This window comes from Acanthaster planci, linkage group LG02, assembly GCF_054643075.1.
Source record: "Acanthaster planci isolate LZ-2023a linkage group LG02, COTS_SCS, whole genome shotgun sequence".
NCBI classification, from domain to species: Eukaryota; Metazoa; Echinodermata; class Asteroidea; order Valvatida; family Acanthasteridae; genus Acanthaster; species Acanthaster planci.
The window spans coordinates 29,434,102-29,458,070 of NC_141778.1; the positions used below are offsets into that span (position 1 = coordinate 29,434,102).

At 43.8% G+C, this 23,969-nt stretch overlaps 2 protein-coding genes and 1 pseudogene across 3 annotated transcripts in view; 2 read left to right on the plus strand and 1 right to left on the minus strand.

Annotated features, from left to right (window-relative positions):
- Nucleotides 1-1,338, plus strand: part of trap1 (TNF receptor associated protein 1) — a 27,038-nt gene extending 25,700 nt beyond the window's left edge. Inside the window, exon 17 of the mRNA XM_022231098.2 lies at nucleotides 1,261-1,338. Coding sequence (XP_022086790.1) covers nucleotides 1,261-1,323 — 63 coding nt within the window. The 3' untranslated portion in view covers nucleotides 1,324-1,338. The remainder of the gene's footprint in view (nucleotides 1-1,260) is intronic.
- Nucleotides 1-5,257, minus strand: part of fbxl3 (F-box and leucine rich repeat protein 3) — an 8,731-nt gene extending 3,474 nt beyond the window's left edge. The window contains exons 1-4 of the mRNA XM_022231117.2: nucleotides 5,015-5,257; nucleotides 2,341-2,721; nucleotides 1,579-1,752; nucleotides 376-538 (exon numbers count right to left, since the gene is read on the minus strand). Of these exons, the coding sequence (XP_022086809.2) occupies nucleotides 376-538; nucleotides 1,579-1,752; nucleotides 2,341-2,715 (712 nt within the window). The 5' untranslated portion in view covers nucleotides 2,716-2,721; nucleotides 5,015-5,257. The remainder of the gene's footprint in view (nucleotides 1-375; nucleotides 539-1,578; nucleotides 1,753-2,340; nucleotides 2,722-5,014) is intronic.
- A 2,698-nt stretch (nucleotides 5,258-7,955) lies between these two features.
- LOC110977198 (acid-sensing ion channel 1C-like) lies at nucleotides 7,956-21,073 on the plus strand (annotated as a pseudogene). Its single transcript, XR_015423456.1, has 10 exons — nucleotides 7,956-8,341; nucleotides 12,769-13,075; nucleotides 14,409-14,661; nucleotides 15,270-15,401; nucleotides 16,100-16,246; nucleotides 17,618-17,757; nucleotides 18,158-18,222; nucleotides 18,726-18,963; nucleotides 19,574-19,665; nucleotides 20,401-21,073. The product of XR_015423456.1 is annotated as an acid-sensing ion channel 1C-like (transcript).
- Nucleotides 21,074-23,969: the final 2,896 nt, after the last annotated feature.

The window sequence follows — 23,969 nt, forward strand, 5'->3', positions numbered from 1 at the left end:
GGATACCATAGCAACATTGTACTGTATTTGGAAGGGGGGTTATAGCTCTTGGCCCAAGAAACAGAGCGTGTTCCCTAATTTCAGGGAAATAGGGATGTTCCCTCCCTTGCCATTCTCTGTCAATGTGATCGTACACAAGGGTGGGGTCCAGGGGGTTGGACAGGGGTCATCACCCCTCCCCCCTTCCAAAAAAGGAATAGTCTTTTTTATATGACAAGAGAAAGGTAATATTTTTGGTCATTTTAATTTCCCTTCCTTCAAGAGGCTCAACCATTTAGCCTCACACCTCTTACCCCCTCCCGCCAAAATGATTCTGCCCTGCCCCTGTAAACTCGGTTCTGGACCCGCCCATGATTAAACATGGCAATGCCTGACCTGATGCAGACAGGGCGGGGCAGCAGTTAATCTTCAGCGAGGTCAGGGTAGCCTGGCTCTTGTCTGCCATTGTCTGCAATGAGGCATCGTCGATCAGCGTCTTTGCAACGGCCAGCTCCTTCAGAGGCGAGTTGGTGAGGATGCCCCGCATGGAGTCAGTGACCTGAAATAAGACGTTTTGAAATTGGTACTTTTTCCATCAGGTTCACGCAAAAATGGTAGCATATAGGTTCAGAGACATACATGTACACAGGTACAAGAAACTGTCCTATTGGATGAGCTCACTGACTCAGGACGTGACATACATGTACGTGACCACTGTCATAGGCAAAGACTGCAGGGCTACGCACAGCATTTACGCAGAAGGCAAGCCTTAAAAAGCTTCACAGCGACGCACGACAAGCATAAGCGAGTACTGGATGACAATTGTACAAGTACATGTCTGTGGCACAAGCAGGGACAATTATATCATCCGATTAAGAATTCCCAGTCATTTTATGCGAGAACGAGTTCCTACTGTGTACAGCCCACGAGGCATGGATGCTCGCCCAAGTTACGTGGATGCCTTTTGATTAGACTCTCTATACTTTGGAAATGTTCTGAACGGCACAAAGTCTGTTGACAACATGGTGCATGTGAATACTGGGTGGCCATTTGTGGCCACCACACGAGTTTCAAATTACATGTATTCTATAGATTAAAATGAACAATGGATGTTTTGAGTGCAGCTGCAAGGCTGACTTAACGAGGTGACAGACGGAACGATTGATTCCTCACGGACAATTCACCTCAACGAATGAAACATTCCACTTTTGCCAAAACAAATACCTCATTCTTTCCACTGCATGCCAGCTAACCATTCATTGTTTGTTTATTCACTGCCAGAATAGATCACGAAAAACTAACTGCGTGAAGAAATCCCTACATCACCGGATGGATTTCTTTTAACGGTGGAATGGTAAGCTCTATTTACCATGGATCAGAACTTCTTGTTTCAGAATGTTGGCCATGCCATATACGAGGAGAATCCATTAAACTGGAAGTCGAGGAAGTATTCTATTCATTAGCAGTTTTTCTTCGGATCCTCATCCCACTTTGCCAAGTCCCCTCAACTGTTTATCATGTTTCTGAACTTGAAATTACTTTCAGGAATCTAAATGTTGGCCCTCAGTATGAAATCCCTCTAAAATTGGATAAACTGACCTGTTTGGGTTGCACAGATGTGAAGCTGTGGCCCAGCATGGAGCTCAGCTTCAGGGTGTGGAGAGAACACACCCCAAGCTGTGTGAGGACATCGCACGCCATGGCTACCGACTCCTGGTGGCTGTCCACCTTGATGGTGACGTGCCGCAGGTCGGCGCTGTGCCTCTCAAATACCTATCCAACAGGTTTCAACCTTTCAATTCACATGCATCTCTCAAGTACGGTTACAGTCAATTTGTGCAAATAAAATGTTTGCAGCATGGAAGACATTCACGGACTGTATTTGTGCCGAAAAAAAAGAGCATACAATGGAGTTCCGCCAAGGGCTTTCCGAAAAAAATTTAGTGTCCTCTAAGCTACAGGAGTAGTCTTGAAGTCCACCAAATTTTGCTTGACTCCCATCAAGAATAAAATGTACATGTAGCCACCGTGCTTGAAAATCTTGTTGCCAATTTCAAATATTTGGGTACTTTCCATGATTTCTGGAATATTTCATCTTACACAGTATTTTGAAATATCTACATTTATCGACAAATATTCTTTCCTGTCCATGCACACGTACCATATGTACACGTAAATGCCGGTTTGAAACCTTTGGGATAAGACATGCACAGGTAGGGTGTCGGCTTCTTTGTAAAAAAGTTTAAGGCATGAGATTCAAAAATCTACTTGCCATTGTAGATAAGATTCATCATCTGAGAAATGGGCCATCTCCTCCTGTTTTTCAAAACAGACAAGAAACTTTTTTTTACTTGGCCTCACCTGTTTGATAAGTGACGCTGGTGTAGAGCTGGCCATCAATGCCGTCTCCTGCACAAATTCAAATGCGAACTGGTGCCACAGGTCCGGCATGTGATAGGTGGCATGCCAGCGTGTGCAGACCTGGGCGCAGCGCCCCCGGTCGGGCAGGGCCAGCAGCTTCAGAATGCGCACCAGCAAATCGATTGGCAGCAGCGCCCAGACTGACTGCCGCTCGCCGGTCAGGTGTAGGTCCCGAGCCAGCTGCTCCAAGTGCAGCTGGACAGCCCGTTTGCGCTGGGCCCGTGACTCGCGGGACCTCAATTTCACTACGCCGCCTCGGAGTGGTGGCTTCTCTGCATCCCGACGGCCACTGGTCGCTGAGCAACTAGGCTCCATGACGGTCTGCATAAAAAAATTTAATCAACCCAAGTACAATACATAAAGTTTGGTCTTTGACAGAACTATGAATGGGGACCTGCCAGCAGATTACCACAGGCACTGACAGGGTGATTCTTTCCTCGCCTTCCACCTCTGGGGGCCTGGGTTCAAATCCTAGCTCATTCCACACGTGGATTGGGTTTTCAGTCCCTACCTGATTCCGTGGGTTTTACCCAGAATATTCCTCTGGGGTTTTCCTCCCACCTCTAAAACTGTAACTGCTTCTCATTGTCTCCTCTCTACAGGTTTCTTCAGGCTTGTGAGCTACAGTGCCTAGGGCACCTTTGAGGAATCGGCATTATTACCAGAAATGATTAATAATAATAAGTGCATGTCAAAGTTAATTTGCTTCAGTACCGCCAGTGCCCCCCCTAAAAACATGTGTGTTCACACCCCCCGGAGCCCCTCGGACATTGCAGCCCAGTTATACTGTTGGCTTTGGTACTCAATTTGTGAAACTAAATAATACTTTCAAAACTTGAAACAATGAATTTCCTAAATTCTCTCTTTAACACTTCTCAGCGAGTTGGACAGCTACATTTGTGACCCAAACTAAAGATGAGCAGCACTTCTGCAAAATTAAACCAGGAACCTGGCCTGTCCATAAAAAATGGATCTCTGACTTTTTCCTTGAAAAAAACCTTCAGGGGTATGAATCTACCACAAAAAAAGAAATGAACAAGAAAAAAAAACACCTTTGGAAAATACATATAGGCTCAGACCAAGAAAAATTAAGCCCCCAAAATTACCAAAACACTTGCTGTGAGCAGGAAGCGTATCACTAAGCTAGATTCCAGCATCTCAAGGGTCTAGTGGAATGCAAAATCTTAGTGCTGGTTCACACTTGAGGCACATGCTACATTGACAAGCATTTTCCGCACCACGAGGAAAAGTTTGCAGCAAACTTTGCATGTACTGAATCGCCCTAAACTTTGGTGAATTCGCAGAGTGAATAGCTGTAGTAAATCTGTGGTGACATTTACACCAAGCAGTATGAACCAGCTTAAGTAACCATCACAACAGGCTGAAAATTCCTGTACGTATTTTCTCCATCTACATGTAGATGCCTGACACAACAGCAGAAGTTTAAAACCACTGAAATCTTTGAACCCCTTTGAGGGTAAAATGTCCATAACACATGAAACACTTCGTAACCTCACTTCAACAGCGGCTGAACGATTTTCAAAAGTAGGGGGCCGGGGGAGGTTCAGTTGTGAGACCATGCTATTACAGGTCGATCCATTAAGCCCCATCCCCATTATCATAGGATCTGCAAAAAAGTGTCGGGTGCCATGCTCCCTCAGTTGAAAAAGTGAGGTCCCTCTGCAGCCTCCCCTGACCCCCATTTGACTGCCAGTGACTCAACCCATGGTGTCTCCCTTCCTCCGTGCTCACGCTCCTGCAGCCCTTGAGATTCATTTCCAGGGATCGTGGAGGAAGAGAAACCTGACTTTGAAGTTGAGGGAAAGATTATGTATATTGTTTTAACACATCCAATAGATAAAAATGGTAAATCATGTTGACATGGACATGATAGGAGTAGGCCTATGGAGGAATAGAACATGGGTTAATCGACCATCACCTAATTAGGCCTACTGCAGTCTGCAATGTAACGTTAGGGCCTACATACATTGCATAATAAGACTGAACCGACTAACATTATCGTGTATTTGAATGGGTAGGTCCAACCTCTATCTCTGCACTGTGCATATAATGCTATAGGCCTAGACTCAGTATCACTATATAGGCCTACATGCTTGATAGTTGATACACATTGTAAACAAATGTTACGCCCCAACTATAGCATCAGTCCCAACTATAGTTGGGCCCATTCCAACTATACTATAGTTGGGCCGTCCCAACTAGAGTGCTACAGTTGGGTCGGCCCAACTACAGCAGAGAGGTCCTGAGTGCATGATGTGCCCACCATGTGCCAAAGTCATATTGTTTACAAATGTCATGTCACTGGTCATAGGGCTAGATGAACAGATGAAGTGCCACATTTTAGATGAATTGTGTCAAGTGTGAGACACATTGACTTCGATAATGTTGAGACATTTCACACAGACATTGGTCAACAATAGTTGGGCCAGCCTAACTGCAGCACTACAGTTGGGACTGTCCCAACTATAGTTGGGACTTATGCTATAGTTGGGGCGTAACTTACTTAACTTACTAATAATACCATGGAGGAAGGTTGGCCCAAGACACTTTTTCAGCGCAAAATGCCGAAGTTATTGGTCCACTTCCTGCTTACCTCGTTATCACCACATCAGAGCAATTTATGACTTGTTGATGCAGGCAGGATCGGAGGAGTGACTGCTCACTTGCAGCTCAGCTCGAATAGTTTTAATGGTTTCGCCTGTCATGATACCGTGGTGCATGCGAAGCGGCATGCACGGAGCTAGACACGTGTGCATGCACGATCTACACCGGACCAGGGATGTCAACTCAACACACACATTGCAAGGTGCACGTGCAGCATGCACAGCTATCTAACAGTACGCGAAACCCAATTGAATCGACTCTTATCAGAGTTCGAATACATTGCACCGAAATACAGAGTCGATCCCCGCACGCGGATTGTTCGGAGGGCGTGTACCAGTCAGTCTCTTTACTAAACTTGAACTTTGTTGGGTTTGTGTAGTCCCATAGATTTCCAAGCGCTAAGTGGGAGCAAATACGATAACTGGTATTATCATTGCACGTTTCTTACTATAGAACAGCCAGGTACGATAAACTCCGGACTGAACTACAATCAACTCTTGAAATTTGTCTTAAACACGAATCGAGAAAAAAGGGCTGGGAAAGGAAAAGTTTGCAGAGGGGCCAAATTTATTTTATGAATGTGTTGTTCTCATAGCAGACAAAGACTTCAAGCGGCCTTTCCGTTATACCCCCCCCCAAACACTTCTCGTTACCCGCGAGGGCTCAGCAGCGTATCCAGTTTTTGGTGCGGGGGGACACTGAAACGCGGCTTCGGGCTCATTCAACTTGATGTAGGAGGAGAAAAATATATCTTAAGCCTTACTCGTGGTCCCTACATCCTTGCTTTTATCTCTTGGTGTTTTCATATACCGATTACTTTTTTACCCATGAGGTATTTTTTGTTTGAAAAATAAGAAAAAAATTCGTCAGGAAGTATTCTTTGTTTTAAAAAATGGTTTGGATCTGGCCCGGGCAAACACTCAAGTACAAAGATGGTCCTTATCCAAGTCCGAATGTTTCGAAAATGAGGCTTTCATTACCTTTTACATTCCAACAGCAATGATATTTTCAAAAAACTGAGCGCACCGCTGATGTGTAAATAGGCGCTGCTTCAATGCTTGCCTGTTTATTCGATTACATCCAACATAATACCGACTAGTAGTGGGATCGACGAATACCATTCTAAAAATCCAGGTACAAGCACGAGGCAGTGACTGCAGCTGTCCGGGAGGGTTGATGGATCACATGACATAAAATTGGCTCGTGCACGTGACAACGACAACAGTATACTGCGCTGCGCTGACGCATACATGTACATATTTTTTATGTACACGTACATGTACATCGTATGGGTGTGCGTGTGTCATTGCGCGCAAACCGATGTCAACCTGATCTGTTTTAATTCCTCCATGACTCAAGGAACTCTCGAAACTCCCAGGACATGTCAGGTCACGAGTTAGTGTACTTTGCTCGAAATCAAGGCAATTTGCTGCACTGGGTGTAAGCAAAAGATTGTTATTTTCTTTCAACACCCGTGACCAAAACGACCTGTTGAAAGTATGCTGCACAGATCGTCAAACGGTGGACATGGTCATCAATTTGATCGGTGGGTCCGGGAAACGGGGGTAGTCCCAATTTTTGAAAGGAACTAAAATGCCAAGAGGGACCAAGAGAGGGCGCAATTTTCCTAGCTACGGAGGCTCCTTTGGGCTGCACCTCTAAAAATAAATTCCCATAGACACCAATGATAAATCCTTATATTTCAAAACAATGTAAAAAAATACAGCTCTCATAGGTGTTCAGGCTGGATAGAAAAATGATGTTTGACATGTCCTCTTTCATTTTCCTTTCAAGTTTTAGTCGGTCGACCAATGCATTTTGAGAATTTCTCAAATAAAGCAAACCACCTCTTAAACGAAGGAAATTTCGCTGCCCGGAAAAGTAGCCATTTTGAAAATGCATCCCTCTGCAAAACGGCTAGATAGTGCGACTTTCGAACCCAACTGCATCCAAATTGCTTAGAATTGGAAGCCGTGAGTCCGGCCCAGAGGTTCAATGCCATATTTCTTCAATTCCTCAATTCCATGGCTCTTGGACTCTCTAATGTAGAATATTTTGAGCGTATACCTTATATTAATAAGCACGGCGGACATAATTCTGGCCTATTTGCGGGGGTGTACTCTTTCGAATAGCATGCACCTCGCTGGTTCGCAAACGAATGTAAAATGCATCCGCTACAGTCACGTCGCCACCAACCAAAATGAACAATTCCCCACCAACATGACTCAACAGATGCAGGCGGTGCTCAGTTCGATCTGCTCAAGGCGAAATCAAAGCACATTCCTTTTTAAGGGGGCGGGGAGGGGAGGATGTTTTATTGGAGTCAGGCCGAGGTGTAATAGACCTTTCCTAACCTGTCACATCTTGCTGCGGGCCAGGTTCGAATCCCACCTAAGTCGGCAACTTGGCTTGCGGTTCCGGTCCCTACCTCAGTGGGGTCTACTTGCGAATATTCCTCTGGGGTTTTCCTCCCACCTCTAACACTGTTATTTCTTTAATTGTCTTCTTCTATGTCGCTCATTGTTTGCTCTGGGTGTGTTGTTAGATGAACAAGTACTGTATAACTAAAAAGATGGGGAAAAGGACAACCATTTTGTATTGTCCCACTTTGCCCCCGTCTGAAAACCAACACGCTACTTGCAAGGTAGGCGTTACCATGAAGAAAGAAAGAGATGGGGGTTTAACAGGGAAGGGGAACCCAATTTCAATCAGCCCATGAACTGTCAGTTAACTTGTCAGACAGTAACTATGGAGTTCTGCATGCGTTTCATTTGGCACTGTTACCACCACAATAGTTTTTTCTTAATTAATGACAATATTCACTCTTCCCGCTCGACAGCGTTCCTCGGCGCTCCACAACCCACCATCCAAAAGCTATTATACCGGCAACAATTTCTCACCAGGAGTGTTAATTCTGCTTGGCATTGTTGCAGGTCGCCAAGCAGCCGGAGCAAACAAACAAAAAATCAGGACCAACAAAAGAAGGACAAACAAGGCGAGAAACCTGAGGAACAACTCCTGAACTCTGGACGTCGTAAGCTCTCGCCATTCTTTGCACATCAAGATATGAGAGGATTACTTTTTTCCGGGCCCTGGCACCCTGACCCATACACGAAACAACAACCCTCAGATAGGTGGAAGGTTACCAGTGTAGCGGCAGATTATGTAAGTGGATCGCAGCGCGAATGCGTGCAGTGAAGGTATTTGGAGACAGGCTGGTTCGTAAATTAAGCTACACAATTTCCCAGAGATGGACGTCTTAAGTTGAAGACTGGTGTAAGAGACCTACTTCTGGCAAGAGACCGTTCCTTCCGAGGTAAGTGTGAGTCTGTTTAAAACTAGGTACAGATCAATGAAAAGGAATCCACTTAGTCATGGTACAGTCTTTGGTAACGTAGGCCGTGTCCGAAACGGGCTTCTGGATCTACGGCTAGGTCTATTGTCTTCGCGTCTCCAATTTCCAATGGAACGAAGACCTAGACCTTGCTCTTGACCAGAGATTCGGATGCAGCCGTAGTTTCAAATCTAAAAATGTCCTCCGAACCCTGTCGTCTCTAACAAGGTTTTAAATCATGATAAACAATGACTATTATTTTAATGTCGACGTCGATATTATTGGTCCATCCAACACGATATCCGTGAACTATATGCATTACCCATGAAATCTATTGAATTGTTTCGTTATCCATTAAACTGATTCCATAAATGAAAATCAAATGTGTTATCTGTTAATATTCTAGGCCCTTTTTAGATCAAGCCTCTGCGTGTGTCGGCACCTGCTATTATCGTTTTTAACCTGAAGACATTTCGTCGCACTAATCAGACTCAAACAAGTTAATGACAGTACTTTTTTGGCATCGGAATATCACTCAAATAAGAAGAAATCAAGTGAATGAGACGGTGGCAGTGGTGGTCTGTGACTTAATTCTCTTGAGTCCAATTCCGGATGATTTAACTACCAACCAATCACAATGTTTCATGTACGTCCCAAACCGTATGATTTTCCATGGTATCAGCCTCTGTGCGTTTGGTGTAAGAATTTTACAAGGCTACGTAAGTAAGTTATGATACTCTGGCTCACTGATAAATTCGTCATCTTAGCCTCTTAATCAAGTATTCAGCTTTACAGTGTATGGTGTTACTGCATTCATGGAATGCCTTCTTTCTTATCAGTGCCATTGCTCAATACACTATACTTCATGAGTGGTACCTCTTGGAATTGAACGAACAGAGACAGTGATGAGATGGGTAAACCTGCTGATAACCTTCAATTAACAACGATATATGACGGAATCCTCATCGGTACTCTGGCAAGGTTTTGTTCCGATTGTTGGCGTATACGGCACTGATGTCACGTGAGGAGCTGGTGCCCACGTGGTAAGACAAAGAAATCCACAGGTCACAAAGTGATGAACGAAACTGGACGTCCTTGATGAAATCACGACAGAGCTGTGAAACTAGCTTTCACCATTCAGTGGAGTTATCCTGGCACCCGTATATTCAGGAAACAGTTTAACCTAAACTGTTAAAGTTGCCTGTGCCGCGGTACTATGCACGTAGATCGAAGGGACAATCAGCGAAAATAGCCGGAGGCAGGCCTACGTGGTTTTAAATGCCACTCGTTTGATTTCTTTTGAAGATCGGTGTAAAGGATTTAGCTATTATTATAACAGATTGTTCGTTCCGGATAAGAGAACGGCACACAGTGTAGAAGGTCGGTGGGCTCAACGGGGTGCAAATCAGTCGGATGGAAATGCGGGTAGTATTCGGCACGTGTTAACAACGATCATGAATTTAGCACGAAGAATGATCCACGTCATAGAAATTAACATCGAAATCTGACGGAGTCGAAAGTGTTCCTGGTTGAACAGTGGGATGTTGGGTAAGAAATAAAGTCTTAGATTAACATCACCAGCCAGGGTTTAGGTCGCAGTAAACCGCTTGCACCCGCTAAATCACGTGACCTTTGGTGGGTATCAACCCCATAGCAACGCGTGTTTTGAGTGTTGTTCACAGCCAAGTCACGGTACACTACCCAGCACATCAGTAGTCTCAGTACGGCACTTGCCCTCCGCGTTATTTTTGGAAAACTATGCTTATGAAACACTTTGCTTTTGGTGGTGAACGCCGTGTTTGTTAATTTCTATAGGACTTTGCGTATTCCAGTTGTAAACCCAGAGCTGTAAAGCGTCAGCTACTGTGTGCTAATTGTCCATGACTGTGCGCTTGTACATAGTGCCTTGTGGGGTACGGGAACAATGGAAGGTACCCCCACAAGGCCAGTTTTGATCCTTCTGGGGTACTAAAGTGGTACCCCACAAGAATTTCACGAAATAGATATTTCAAATTTGCTCAGAAAGTAGGAATTTTCAAGTGCCATTCATCCGCCGCAAATTGAAGTGTTTTATATAAGGGACATACGGTCGAAATTTCAACCCAGGAAACTGAATTTGGTTGAAATGGCAGTGATTTGAAATTTTTTCCGTGTGGTGTGGGAGTTTTGTACACGAGAAGAAAGGAAATACGTCACAAGTATACATATGCGAGGTGTGTGTACTGGCGAATGATCCACCATTTTGGTTCCGACAATTAAGACACATCATGTTTCAACGCTCTTCATCGTTTTGCGCTAGAGACTTGAGAGAGTGAAACCAGTCGACTGAAGTTGACAAAACTTCTCTCTAGTCTGGTAACCTGACCGTGGAAGTGTTGGTGATGCTTTGTGTGTGTATCGGGGGGGGGGTTGACCCAAGTACATGCACCTGATTTATTTGTAGTATGTACATTAAAGAAGCCTTGTAGACTGATTGAAGTTACAAGATGGCTCGACTTCTCTTCCTGTATTGATTCACGTGTTCAGCACCATCAGTATTTTCGAGTCTTGCCCACAAAAATGACGAGTCACAGATCTTTGATCGATGCAAGCTCATTAGAGGATTAAAGCGCTGACTATGAATTTTAGAGGATTAACCAAAAACCTGTTGATGAGTTGGCAAGTTATCAGCCCATACGATATACATGTACCTCATCGTCTAAGTAGTTTCATGTGTTCCTCATGAAAAATGTGACTCGTCTAATAATCTCCATCATTAGTCATTTCTGGCAGGTTTTTGAATGATCAACAATGCATCATACAGGGAAATATGCCATAGGGACAGTGCAATAATTTTCAGCCGGAAATATCGTACTCAACAGAAAAGAAGTAAGTTCGCCGCTAACAGATTAGATGGAATCTTTTTTGGGTGGCTGGATTTGGATTTCCGAGCGTCAGTAAGCTTTGAAGATTTGGTTTCTATTTGTTCTCCTCGTTTATCTTTGTTGCTCTAGGACACTCTTCAAAGAACACTTGAAAGAGGTGATCTAGAGGCTTAGCCAAAAGCTAACAAACGCTGCTCGATGTCTTGAAGTTGTGCCCGTGCATGGCCCGGAGGTGACATATTTGTGCTATACTTGGCTTTTGGGGATGTCTTGGACAGCCGGAGTATGGGCGGATGATTTTATGGCGATATGCCAGGTATTTTGCCGCGAGGTAAAAACGCGGGCTGAGGCGGATGCACATGAGCAGTGTTCGTAAAGCTTGTAAGGAGATATCCGACTTTTTAGTTGACTTAAATTAGAAGTTGCCAACCTTCTATCAGCAAAACATGAATATACAATGCCTGACATTTTTGTATCGATACTAGTCAGTATCTTAAATGACCTCCACGGGACAAACATACATCTCATAAACACTATCTGTACCAGACTATGCAGTCATCGCCGCTTTCTAGATACAGTAATTACAATAATAATCAAAGATGGCCGGCGTTTAAGTTGACACCTTGGGGGTGAAGAAAGCAATTATTAGTAGAAGTAAATAAGGGTGAAAATTTGGGGCAACTTTGACGAAAGGAGGAAGTGATGCGATTAGTGATTGGAAGATTGGTCGAAATAAGTAAATTAATCGGCAATAACTGATTGATAACTGGACAATGTCCGATAAGACGGAAACTTCAAGAGTTTACAAACAATGCATTTCAAACGAAGATCTGGGATTGGAAAAGCCGAGACTTGAAAGGGGACAGATTTCGCCATTTTTTGGCCTTGGGAAGGCCCAGTCCTCGGCGTAGGCCTGGCCTTCCACACTGAAGTGACAACTCAACCTGTGGCAATCCGATGCAGGAACTCCGTACAAGATCAATACTCTTTTGTACACGTATAGGGCTTTACATTGGAGGAATCAATGGCTTTATCATACGGGGCAAACGCTTTATGCAGCTAAGCATGTTGTGGTCGCTGGCTGTCGCATGATGATTCCAGAAAAATCGATGAAGTACCAGTACCCAATATTTCTTTTCATGGTGTTGGGAAGGTTGTTGGTTCGACTCGGTATTAAACGTAGCCCAGGCAGCCGAAGAGTGGCACAGTACAACGGGCTGAGAATCTGAGAGCAAAGTTGGATGAGCGTCCGAAACAGAATCGGTACGGGAAATTGATTACGAAATCGATACTAAAGATGGTGAATTTACTGACGCGTTAGAAAAAAAAATAGCCAAATCGATGCATTCACAGCCTCAATTGAGTTAAACCGCACGTCGGGAGGACGCCCTGACCCGTCCAAACTTTACAAAATCGTTGTCAAAATAAGAACAAGAAGTCACTCAAGAAACTCATCGAAATCGACGGCAATCCCGAACGAACACCCTGCAACCCTATGTTTCTTTTTCCCCTTAATTTTTGATAGGTTTAATTTGCACTTTGCAGATCGGAGAGGGGCGAACTTGAAGTAACGCGTCACCATGACGGCCTCTGCACCGGACACTGAGACGAATCTGGAGGAGGAATTCGTCAGCAACACCACCCTCCACGGCATCGCCCGGGTGGCCCACAACAGCCGCACCATCTTCCGCTTGGCCTGGCTGGCCATTATGCTCGTCTTCCTGGGGGTCTGCATTGCCCAGATTACGGACCGTCTCCAGCGCTTCTTCATGTACAAGGCCAACACGGCCATCTCGGTGGAGTACGTGGGCGACCTCGATTTTCCCGCCGTGACAATTTGCAACTTCAATAGGTAGCTTTGACTTCATTCAGTATATCAACTTGCTTTCGTTTGTACTTTTGTTTACCACTTTTGATGACAGTGCCTTTTATTATTATTTTCTGTAGGTATGACGTCTAACATATTTTCTTGCCATAGTTCATTTTCACTGACGTCATACATTTCCTCAAAACCTCTTTGATCCGCCATCTTTGATGCAATGTTCTTTTCAAAACAAGCGTTGGCATGCCTCTAACCGCGACTTTTTCACTGAGGTTGCCAGAGTTTCGAAGTATCCAACTGTTTTTCCAAAATGGCCTGAGGTAGCCTATAATGTACAGTGCATGACGAGCCGCAGAATATTGGGGGAGATGTGGAGACTGCACAGGGTCTGTAATAGACCTGTCAGTACATTGACATCGACGTGGATTACGTCATTATTTGCCTGTACGCACACTTTCCAAAGCAATCCGTTGTTCCATGGGAATAATTGCTCACAAAAGACCAGCTCTTAGTTTTAGCCTCTTCTCAAGCAGTCACGTTCTGTGTGTTGCTTGTTATCATGACAGATGCCTCTCCGTAATATGCCAAGCACACTGGTCTTTACAGATCAACGGGAAACCGTTATAGACTAGAGAGTATGACATACAAAATGAAGCTCCTGAATTTTGCTCACCTGTCGGGGTGACTAAGTTAGTAGCGACTACTAGTCAGTCGCGTCTGACGTTGTGACTTTCAAGTATCTTTCTCGGAAATTGCTCTCACTTCCAACTCAGAGCAGCTAGAAATGTTTGGGGAAATTTTCATATCGCATATTCGGAAAAAGGTGAGTACCTCTGTGATGTATATAAATTGCATACAAAGAGATTGTTGAGGTCAACTCGGAGGTCAAGCCTATTTTCTGTTTGATTTGGAATAGCTGGCCAGAGTTCACCGTACATGGGTTTCCCTTAAACAAAGCACCAAATTCATGCCTTTTCGCTGTTTAAATTTCATAAGGACGGTATTTGACACTGGTGTATTTCGCCTTGCGTCCAAGTGTGAAAAACTAATTTGATTACCCGCCTCAGGCAGAAGCATCCCTGCTTCGGTTGAAAAGAGCCATACTGGTCGGGAGATTCCCTTGGAAGGGATGCGACCGTAACGCGTGCATTTCATAGTCGTATGTGAACCAGCGAAGTGCAGTTCCGACCAAAGGAGCCTCCGATGCTGAGAAAGTCCGACTATTCGATTCTAGGTTCACCCTTCTGACCATTTGTCCGCAGACGACAGCGCTAGCCAAACGTTAGTAGACAGATTAAAATTTAGAATTAACAGCAACTTTTAATAAACTTTTAAACTGGCCTTGGATTGTTCCTAAATATAGGTACCGCTGGAGTGAGCTGACGTCAAGTGACCTTAGGTCGCTCAACTACATCTTAGAGGCCACCGATTACGACTATGACTCGTACGGGGAAGCCAGCTCGTCGTCGCTCTCCGATACCTACCCGCTGGACGACGACAACGCCAGCTCGGCCTTCAACTACACCGAGTTCACGCTGAGGGCGGGGTTCCTCATGGACGACCTGACCCTGCTGAGCTGCGAGTGGCGTGGAAAGACCAACAGCTGCTCGGCCGCTGTAAGCTATAGCCTGGTGCCCTTAGTCTGTCCTTTCTCTTGTTCACTCGATCTTTGGGATCGTGCTACCTACCTATCCACCTACCTATGTCCCATGGCAGTCACTCCGTATACACCCCCCCTTTCTGTCATCAAAAGGGGCGTTTTAGAATGTCCAGGTCAGATTCGATGGATTTCTCTGTCGGAATGAAGTCAATAAATTCAGTGCTGTTGAGCGATTCCTTCCATGACGGCATAACTCGCCGGCACAGTGCCTCTACACAGAATTGTACACAGAAATGCCGTCTTGACCATGTCTAGTATCTGGCTGCTGTGGTATTTACGTCGCTCTAGCTAGGCCACCATTTTTGAAGGGATGCACATCTAAGGAAGTTAGGTTTCCTGCCTGATTATAAAACCAAATCAAAGTTGTTCTTTGCTGAAAGTTGTGATAAACGGACAGAAAGCGAGCTCTTAGTTCGGGATTGGCTGTAGGATTCAAAATCAAGCAATGCGCAAGGCAGTAACAGCACAGGAAACATGTCTGGCGAATTCTCCAGAAACTTGAAATCATTCAAATTGTTTTCCTGAGCAGGGTTCAGCGGTTGTTGTTTCCTTTTTTCTTTCCAGAACTTTTCGCACGTCTTCACCTCCTTCGGCAACTGCTGGACCTTCAATTCGGGATCTGACGGCGGGCCGCTTCTGAAGGAGATCCAGGCAGGAGCTGGCAACGGACTCAGAGTGCAAATCGACATACAACAGGTAGTCCGGTACACGTGAAATTAATGATTTGTCACTTATTCCGATTTATTGGATGTGATTTCGTTTGACCCACAAATAGCAAGCACTTTGAGCGCTTTATACGAAACAACCACGGAGATTTATGTCTACTTGACGTTACATGGTATCTGTCTGCCTTGAATAAAGCGCCCCTCATTGGTTAAAAGGAGCCATTTTGCTGGGGAGCGTTCATTTTGTTGGTAGCGATGCGACCGTAACTCGTGCATTTTATAGCCGTTTGTGAATCAGCGAAGTGCAGTTGCCACCAAAGGAGCCTCCGTTGCAAGGGAAATGATTGCGCCCTCTCCTAGTCCATGCCGAGGCTCATTGGGCTAAGATGTACATACTTCCGGGCTGAAATGGCCAAGCACATGTATCCCCTTTGAGCCCCGAGTGCAACCAAGAGAGGCGCAATTTCCCTAGCATGAGAGGCGTTTCTGTCGCGAAGCTCCCAGCCAAAATGAACACTTCCGACCATCATCTTTTTTAACCGATGAGGGGTACCTCTACCTCACATTAAAAAACGAATGTTTTACTACTTAAATCACTCGATTAATTGAATACATTAAGTTGTCGCTTTTGATCATTCTGTACAATCCCCTATTAACATTTTGACGCTGAATCTCAGCTCCAGGCTTTTGATTTAAACTAACTTTATATTATCTGCAAACTACATGCAGAATGAATACACAGAGCCCCTGTCGGGGAACAGGGAGGCTGGACTGAAGGTCCTAGTTCACGACCAGCAAACCCCGCCAATGATGGACTCGCAGGGATTCGCAATACAGCCGGGGGTTCACGCCTTCGTGGCCACTCGCAGACAACAGGTCAGTGTTCAAGTCAAGTTCTGGCTTTGATTTACGTGTAGTAGACCCACCTGAATGTCCCTTGGTACCCAGCAGAGAGTCCGGACTTGCGCCCAGAGGGGGGCATTTGTGTCTGAAACACGACTTTTATAATTTTGCGTCCCTAAAAGAATCCTCTCTCCTCAGGTATGGAGATATATCCTAAATGCCGGCTTTCAATTCCTGGAAAAATGGCAACCTGCCTGTCATGGAGAAACTTGCCCCCCCCCAAAAAAAAAAGAGGGAAAGGGGTGGGTTATAAATACCTTGAAAAGTACCACTTTCACTGTATGTAGAGGAAGGTTTTAGGTCTAGCAGCCACAGCGGTCATTTTTCCGAAATCGACCGAAATTTTCTCCGTTGATTTTCAGTACTGTCGTCAATCCACCTCGAGCAGAAGCACCCCCTCATCGGTTGAAAAGAGCCATGTTGGTGTGGAGTGTTCAATTTGTTGGCAGCGATGCCACCATAGGCCTAATGAATGCATTTCGTAGTCGTTGGTGATTCAGCAAAGTTCCGCCCAAACGGGTCTCCGTTGCCAAGAGACTTGAGCACTCTCTTGTCCAGCTTGAGGCCACATCCACAAATACTGGGCCTGTGTCTTTATTTCCTGTCTCCCCATCTCCCCATTACGTACTACAGCTTCAAATAGGGTCATTCCTTTTTCTCGGTATTTTTTTGTATACGGATTCTCTTTCTCATAACTTTTATCATGTTGAGTGTCCAAAAACTAAAATGAAACTAAACAGAAGTGTGCAACTAAGATACATCATGCTTTATATTTTGTAGACGACAGTTTCTTGCCATCATATAATTTGATTGGACAGAAAACCAGGCTAAGCAGCCTCCTTGATTAAAACACCAATAACTATGACAGATTAGCCAATCCTATTGGTTGAGAGCCCGTCACGTGGCCGGTCTTGAACGACTGATAAAGCATCCAGTTAGCCAATAGCATTCTGCGCCAGCTCACGCAATGAGAAGCAAGTCGCCATTACAGAAGATTGCAGTACGGTGACTTGTGACAGGAGCATACCAAGGCATGGCCAGGGGATGGTTAAAATGAAGTGAAAATTGCTGAAAGAGATCGTTGGAAAATGGCAATTTTTTAATATTGTGACTTTCTAACTTAATTTAAATGGGTATTCGTGAATTGGAATAAATCTGTGCTTGGACGGTCCTTAACGTTTATGACCGGAAAAGGACAAGTTCATTGCCTTACATACATTTGGCTTTCACAAATGTTAGACTTTCAAATTAAAAATCGATGTGGTGTTACGATATAGGTAGACGCAGAAGTAAATTGAGATAAGCAGTCGATTAATATTACACATAAACCGTTTCATGCCTTAGTTTCTCAACCTCGAGCCCCCGTACGGCAAGTGTGACGCTTCCAGGACACTAAACAGGTTCCCGAACTACACACTCGAAGGATGCAACATTGAATGTCGGACCGAAAAAATCATCGAGAGGTGCAATTGCAGGCTTGTCAGGTACCTCTGTATATTATTGAAAGACCCAGGTTGTCTTGGTAACCATATATTGGAAAGAAGTAGACTACGGAGGCTGTCAAATTTTGCTCTATCAGTTCGCGTCAGTGATATACGATTGCTTGATGACAAATGAAATCTCTTTTCTTTCAACGATGAAAACAGAAATGAAACCAACAATGTAACGCGTGCGTTGGATTTTGTTTAATAAAAGTAGAAACCCACGAGTTTCGAATTTTGTAAAATTGAAAATGCTGAATATTGAAAAGCTTTCTGCTATTTTTTGACATCTGCTTGTTGCTTTGTTGATAGTTTAATAAGAGCAGGGAAATTAGGGTAGGTAATGCGTGATAACTGTTTATTGTTGTTAAAATTGGGTACCGGTATTTGTTCTAATGAACAGGCATCCTGGCACTGAAGTTGAATGTACACCGAGGCAGACGAGTGAATGTGCAAGAGACGTACTGAGTAAGTTTGTTCACATTGCCTCCATGGGTTTCACATCACAGAGTGTGTTGTAACGTGCAGTTATTGTCTAAGATATGCATGTAGATTCCATGATTATGAATTCTTCAGACAGTTTACCAAGTTCTGTTGGCCAAGATCCTGTCACACTAGTTTGTTTATAACAAATGACGAAAGTACCACGTGGTCTTAAACGTATTCTTGGTCTAATCTAGAAATTGGACTCGTATATTTCACAGGACTCTAAGCCACATACATAAAAATCATCGCTACGGAGGCATGCACTGTAAAACTGTGAATCGGAAACGACACCAGCTGGCTCAGTCTATTTCCATATTGGGGAATTTTCCGGTTCGTGTGAGAGATATCATACATATGACTAAACGGGTGACAATTGGATATCTTTGCACTACCTGTAGCGCCCTCTGTCGTACCACAATGTCTTTTAATTGCTCACTGCACAGTTGTGTCTTAAAGTCTTAATAACGCCGACGGCCTTTCTACAGGCAAACTTAGAAGCGGGGAGATACCGGCATGCGACTGCCCAGTCCCCTGCAACTACACAACGTTCAGCACCAGCCTGTCCACGGCCACCTTGCCTAACCAGCGGGCGACACAGCTACTGGTCGACCAGTATGACGACCTTGCGCAGTACAGCTCCAACATTTCCGATACGACGAACACTGGCAGCGCAAGCAGTGCAGGGCAATCTAACCCGATTCTACTCGACAGTACTTACATGCAGTAAGTCTTCCTCTCTTTGCAGAAAGACTATTTGGCCTCCATTTCGGGTCACGCGTATTGAAAAGTGCAACATTTATACATATGAAACTATCCATGCATTTTTATACAACTGAGGACGCTGTTGCTGTAATGTCAATTTGAATAGACACTGTTCTTTGTGTAGATTTTTCTATTAAGATTGTGAAATCAAAGTTACCTCGTTGAAAGAATTGGGCATGTTAGTAGATTGGAAGGCCCCCATTGAACACATGATAATTACTGTCGATGGCCTTTCCAAAATCGGACTTTCGACATGCCTTCCAGCAATTATAATGTACGGTATAGCAACAGAATTATCAAAATACATATTGCTCCTTTTTACATGTAAGAGAAACCTTCGCGGTTCCTTCACGTGGCTGAAGAAATTCAAAGGTTAATTCATGATCAATTAGCTGGACTCATATAAATAATATATATAATGTGTGCAGTTCTGTATATAATTGTGGAAGACTACTCGGTCTCTGTGGTCGTTTCCTTTTATTTACTGGCAGTTAAAACGATATAAAATATACGACATGAACAGTAAACAAATATATTGGGTAATATCTGATACGTATTTTTTTTTTCTCAGAAACAATTGGATTTTACTGGATGTATTCTATGAGAACATTAACTTTCAGCGATACGAGCAATCGGAGGCTATCACACCCTCAGCATTAATTAGTGAGTACCCAAACTTCTGTCATAACGACCATTATCTGAAGTTTCACTTCGCGTCCGACATTAAATTCATCCTTGGATCTGATTCACGAATGAAAATACTCTAACCTATACCTTTGACCCCACATTTCATGCTTTGAACCGAAGCCAGGATTTAGAAGATCTGCCAGAAGATACTGAAAACCCTACTCTTTTTGTAGCCCCTATGCGGTTCACAATTAATCGCTTAATCTTATCCCAAGATGCAGCACTTCAAAATTTTTGCTCTCCCTTTTTAACCGTATAGTTTACAGTCTCTTGTTATATTGAGAACTCGTTCATATAGTGGGCTGTAAACCCATCCACCTCCCTCCCCACCACACTTATACCTTGTGATCGGGACATCCGTCAAAATAGAAAACAAAATACTGCAAAATCTTTCAATGCACCATTTTGATGAAATATTTAGGAAATGTACACTGACATGTTTATTGAGTCCGTTACCTCCGGCCACAGCCGGCATGTAATTATAATACGCGTCCATGGAAACCGAAAATGCACTTGTTATAATGCATAAGTGGAGGTCAAATATTCCCAATATAACAAATAACCTAAAATAGATTTGGGTGGGAGAGAAATTGATTAAAAACTGGTCTGGGTCATTCTTGCAAACCCGAACAATGATCAACCCAAATGAATACTGAACCCAAAATGTTGTTGACCGGGTAGGCCTAAGCTAAGTTGGTGTCTCTCCCACAGGTGATATCGGCGGTCAGCTGGGATTGTTTCTCGGCGCAAGTTTCATCACCCTGACGGAGATTCTCTCCTACCTGGGCCGTAAGCTGGGCAGTATCCTGGCATCGAGGAGACCGAGGAGGGCAGCAACAAGCCCTGACACGTCCCCAGGGTGGGATATGAACGGTGTGAAAATTACATAGCTCTTATGTGCCTCCTTGAGTTGAGAGTGCTCTCGTGGTGCTGTGAATATATGGAATATATGTACGGTTTTATCGTATTTTATCGTGGTTTCACGTCGGTTTGTGATTCAGTAAAAACTTCTTTATCATGATTTATCGGCGCAGATTCCTTATTCCTATATAATAGGAACTGATATGCAATAAGGATAATCTTCCTGAGATAAAAGGGTCATCCCACGTCTGAAGGTAGATCCCTTAAGATCAATTTGTGTCTAGCATCAGCATTTTGACAAGCGAGGCTGACTATATTAACAAGCGTCTGAAGTGCGATGCCTCATTACACGGGCGTTTATATCAAATGTGTTTTAATTGATCACAAGTGGCAGGATTGTGGTGGAAAGTGCCTTCCGCCCCAATTTCATTTTTTTACCCAAATCTACACGACCTATGAAAGTTGCAGATATTTTGCTTTTAGTTCCCCGCTTGAAAAAAAATCTGCATCCTCGAATGTATTTCACAGAAATGTCACCCTACTGTATCTATTATAGTCCCGTGACTGTTGCTCAAGTTTCTTCTGAGGCATCATTTCCTGTAGTTCATTTAACTGTTCTTCTTGCGTGCATGATAGATTTTCGGTACAAAAATTCCTCTTCCCAAAAAAATGCAACTTTTATAAGTATGTTTTTAAAATGTCATTGAAGCTGCGTAAAATATTTGTAGACGTTGTTTATGTTTCTGTCTTTTTATCAAGGAAGACTTACTTTCAAGGCGATCTATTTTGCCTTCTGTGTGCTTGGGCTGGTGATCGTTTTCTCACCGGTACCCGCAATGAGTTTAAATATTTACTAATAAATTGCACGGATATTTCGATGCTTAAGTTCTGCTGAGAACCTCTCAAAATTGTTTATTTGATCTTTATTATACTGATGGATAAGGGCCAACTTTGGGGGGGGGCGCCATTTGAGGACGAAAAGTAAAATGGCGGATTAATCCCTCCTCGGGCTATGCGTTCGAGGTTGCTCGTCTTTCACTTGCTGCGCTCTTCCCCGTCTCAGGTTTCAGGGCGTAGTGTCTTTACAGACAGAATGGTAGAAGCCGTACGAGTTTGTGTACACAGCGGAGTATATTTACATGTATTGCGCACATTGCAATGGGCGCCATGTCATGTAGTGTGGTGTTCGAAACCGCACAACGAAATAGCTTGGCGTCATGCCGACATTACATTTACACCTTGTTTTTAGGGAGCACTCATCACGTGTGCTTGAATTAAACTAAAGAGTGTTCGTTTATTATTTTCCCGTTTGAATACCGGTGTCCGAACTGACAACCATTATACGCAAGCTAATTTACACATTCACCCAGAGGTCTCGAGCGGTTGAAAGGCTACGCTTTTACACAGTCCATTCTCATTTGTTGTAAGTTGTAAACCGAGAAATTATTACTCTCTATTTTTGGGCAAACCTTAGTTTCTTAGTTCTGGGTAACGGCATCAGTGGACTTTTTGTATGAAAGTAAACAGATGTACATTATTTTCAAATCCAAAATCAAAATGAATGTCGAAATCTCTGATGACTGGTGCACTAAGCTTCCAAGTGCACTATAATATTATGTATTGAATATCTTTTCCAAAAGACAGATATGATATCGTATAGAAAATCTCACGTGTAGCCTGTAACTGCAGACGGATACTGGCAAATTGCCGGCAGCTATTTTGCTTTAAAAAGGCTTGACTAGCCAGTTAGACGTCAAAATTCTTTTCTGTTAGTAAACAACCTTGTCTTCAAATTGGAACTGTTTTTGGCGGTAGAATCTTTTTCGAGTGCAGGATTACTCGCCCAAAACCTATCACAGAAATCAGAATACATTCACCTCTTTTGTTAGCAAATTGCAAAACTTATTTTACAGTTTGGTTACTGTTGCCAAACAGTCGTTGGACTAGGCCCTTTTCCAATACTCGACTTGGGCTCCGTCTCAGGCTTCGTTCCCAAAACCAATCCCTGATTACGGGCCTGAAGCGTTTAAATTAAATTAGATTACTGTAATTTCTGGCTCTCTTGCATCTTATTTGATGTTTTGTGGCACTATTAGACTAATTGCTGCGCTTACAGCTTCAAAGTCAGCTAGTTAAAAAACGGGTGAAGCCTGGACGGGGCCGAAGTTGAGTATTGGAAAACGGCCCTACTTCAAGTTTGTCTAGACAAGCCTGGTTCCCTAACGTCGCACGCAGATAGTAGCGCATAGTCAGTTATGTTGCTAGCAGTTCAACTCCAGACGCTGTGCAGCGAGCAGTGTTGTATAAGTTAAGGTCGAGATACAGTGGTCAGTTTCACCGGGGCCTGTGCAGCGTGGTGGTGTCGGTGATCTGTCGAGAGCCAAATGGTGAGACCTTTGAGTAATTGTTAGCAAGTTGGTTCACTTATCTCAAAGTGAGGGTGGGTTTGAGTGGCTGTAAAGTTGAGCAGAAGAGACTGGGAGACGTTAATGCTTGTGTGGCTCGATAGTGCTAGCTCTACTGAGTGGAGTGAACAGTATTCCTCTTTTTCGAAAGTTCCAAAGACTCACCAAAAATGCCCTTTTCATTTCATGTACCTACTGGCTTTCCTAAATGCCATAGGCAAACTTTTGGTGCATTTGGTGATATTTCCAACTTCAAATCGGTCAAAATCCAACCATTTTCGCTCCACACATGCACGACACTTAGGCCTACACTTTTAGATGCCACCTCCCATTCAAGTATGCGTGCCAAGATTTTGTTACCGCATACTCTATGTTTGCAAACATGGTCCCCCCAGATGCACACATGAGTGGCTTATACGTGGTCTGGGCACAAGACTTGTTGATTCTAAGGTTTGGGAGTACTACTAACGACTGTTTGCTGGTTAATATGTCTTGTGCCCCGACTACATATGGGCTGCTCCTGCGGTTTCGTTTTAGAGGACCATGTTCCTCCATAGAGTTACCGTGCCAACAAAATTTAGGCATGCGTATTTGAATGGGCAGAGGCGTCAAAAAGTCTATGTGTTGTACGTGTGTCGAGCGAAAACGGTCAAATTTTGACCAATTTTGAAGTTGAAAATATCACTAAAGCCCCAAAAGTTTGCCTATGGCATTTAAGAAAGCCAGTAGGTGGTGAAAAAGGTATTTTTTGGTGAGTCTTTGGAATTTTGGAGAACCGTTGTCACAGTACCATATGTAATGTCGTGGAGCATTAGTATGACCGATCGATCCAGTCCAAAATTTGAAAAAGAGGAATACTAACGCTCCACTCAGTAGAGCTAGGCTCTTGCAGTACATGTCAGGACCCCCTTGTCGGAATCAACTTTTTTGACATGTTCTCAATGTACTTTGGGTTGAATGACAAAACAAGTAATTATTGCATGTTATGCACAGCACTGTAGGAGAATTGTACCT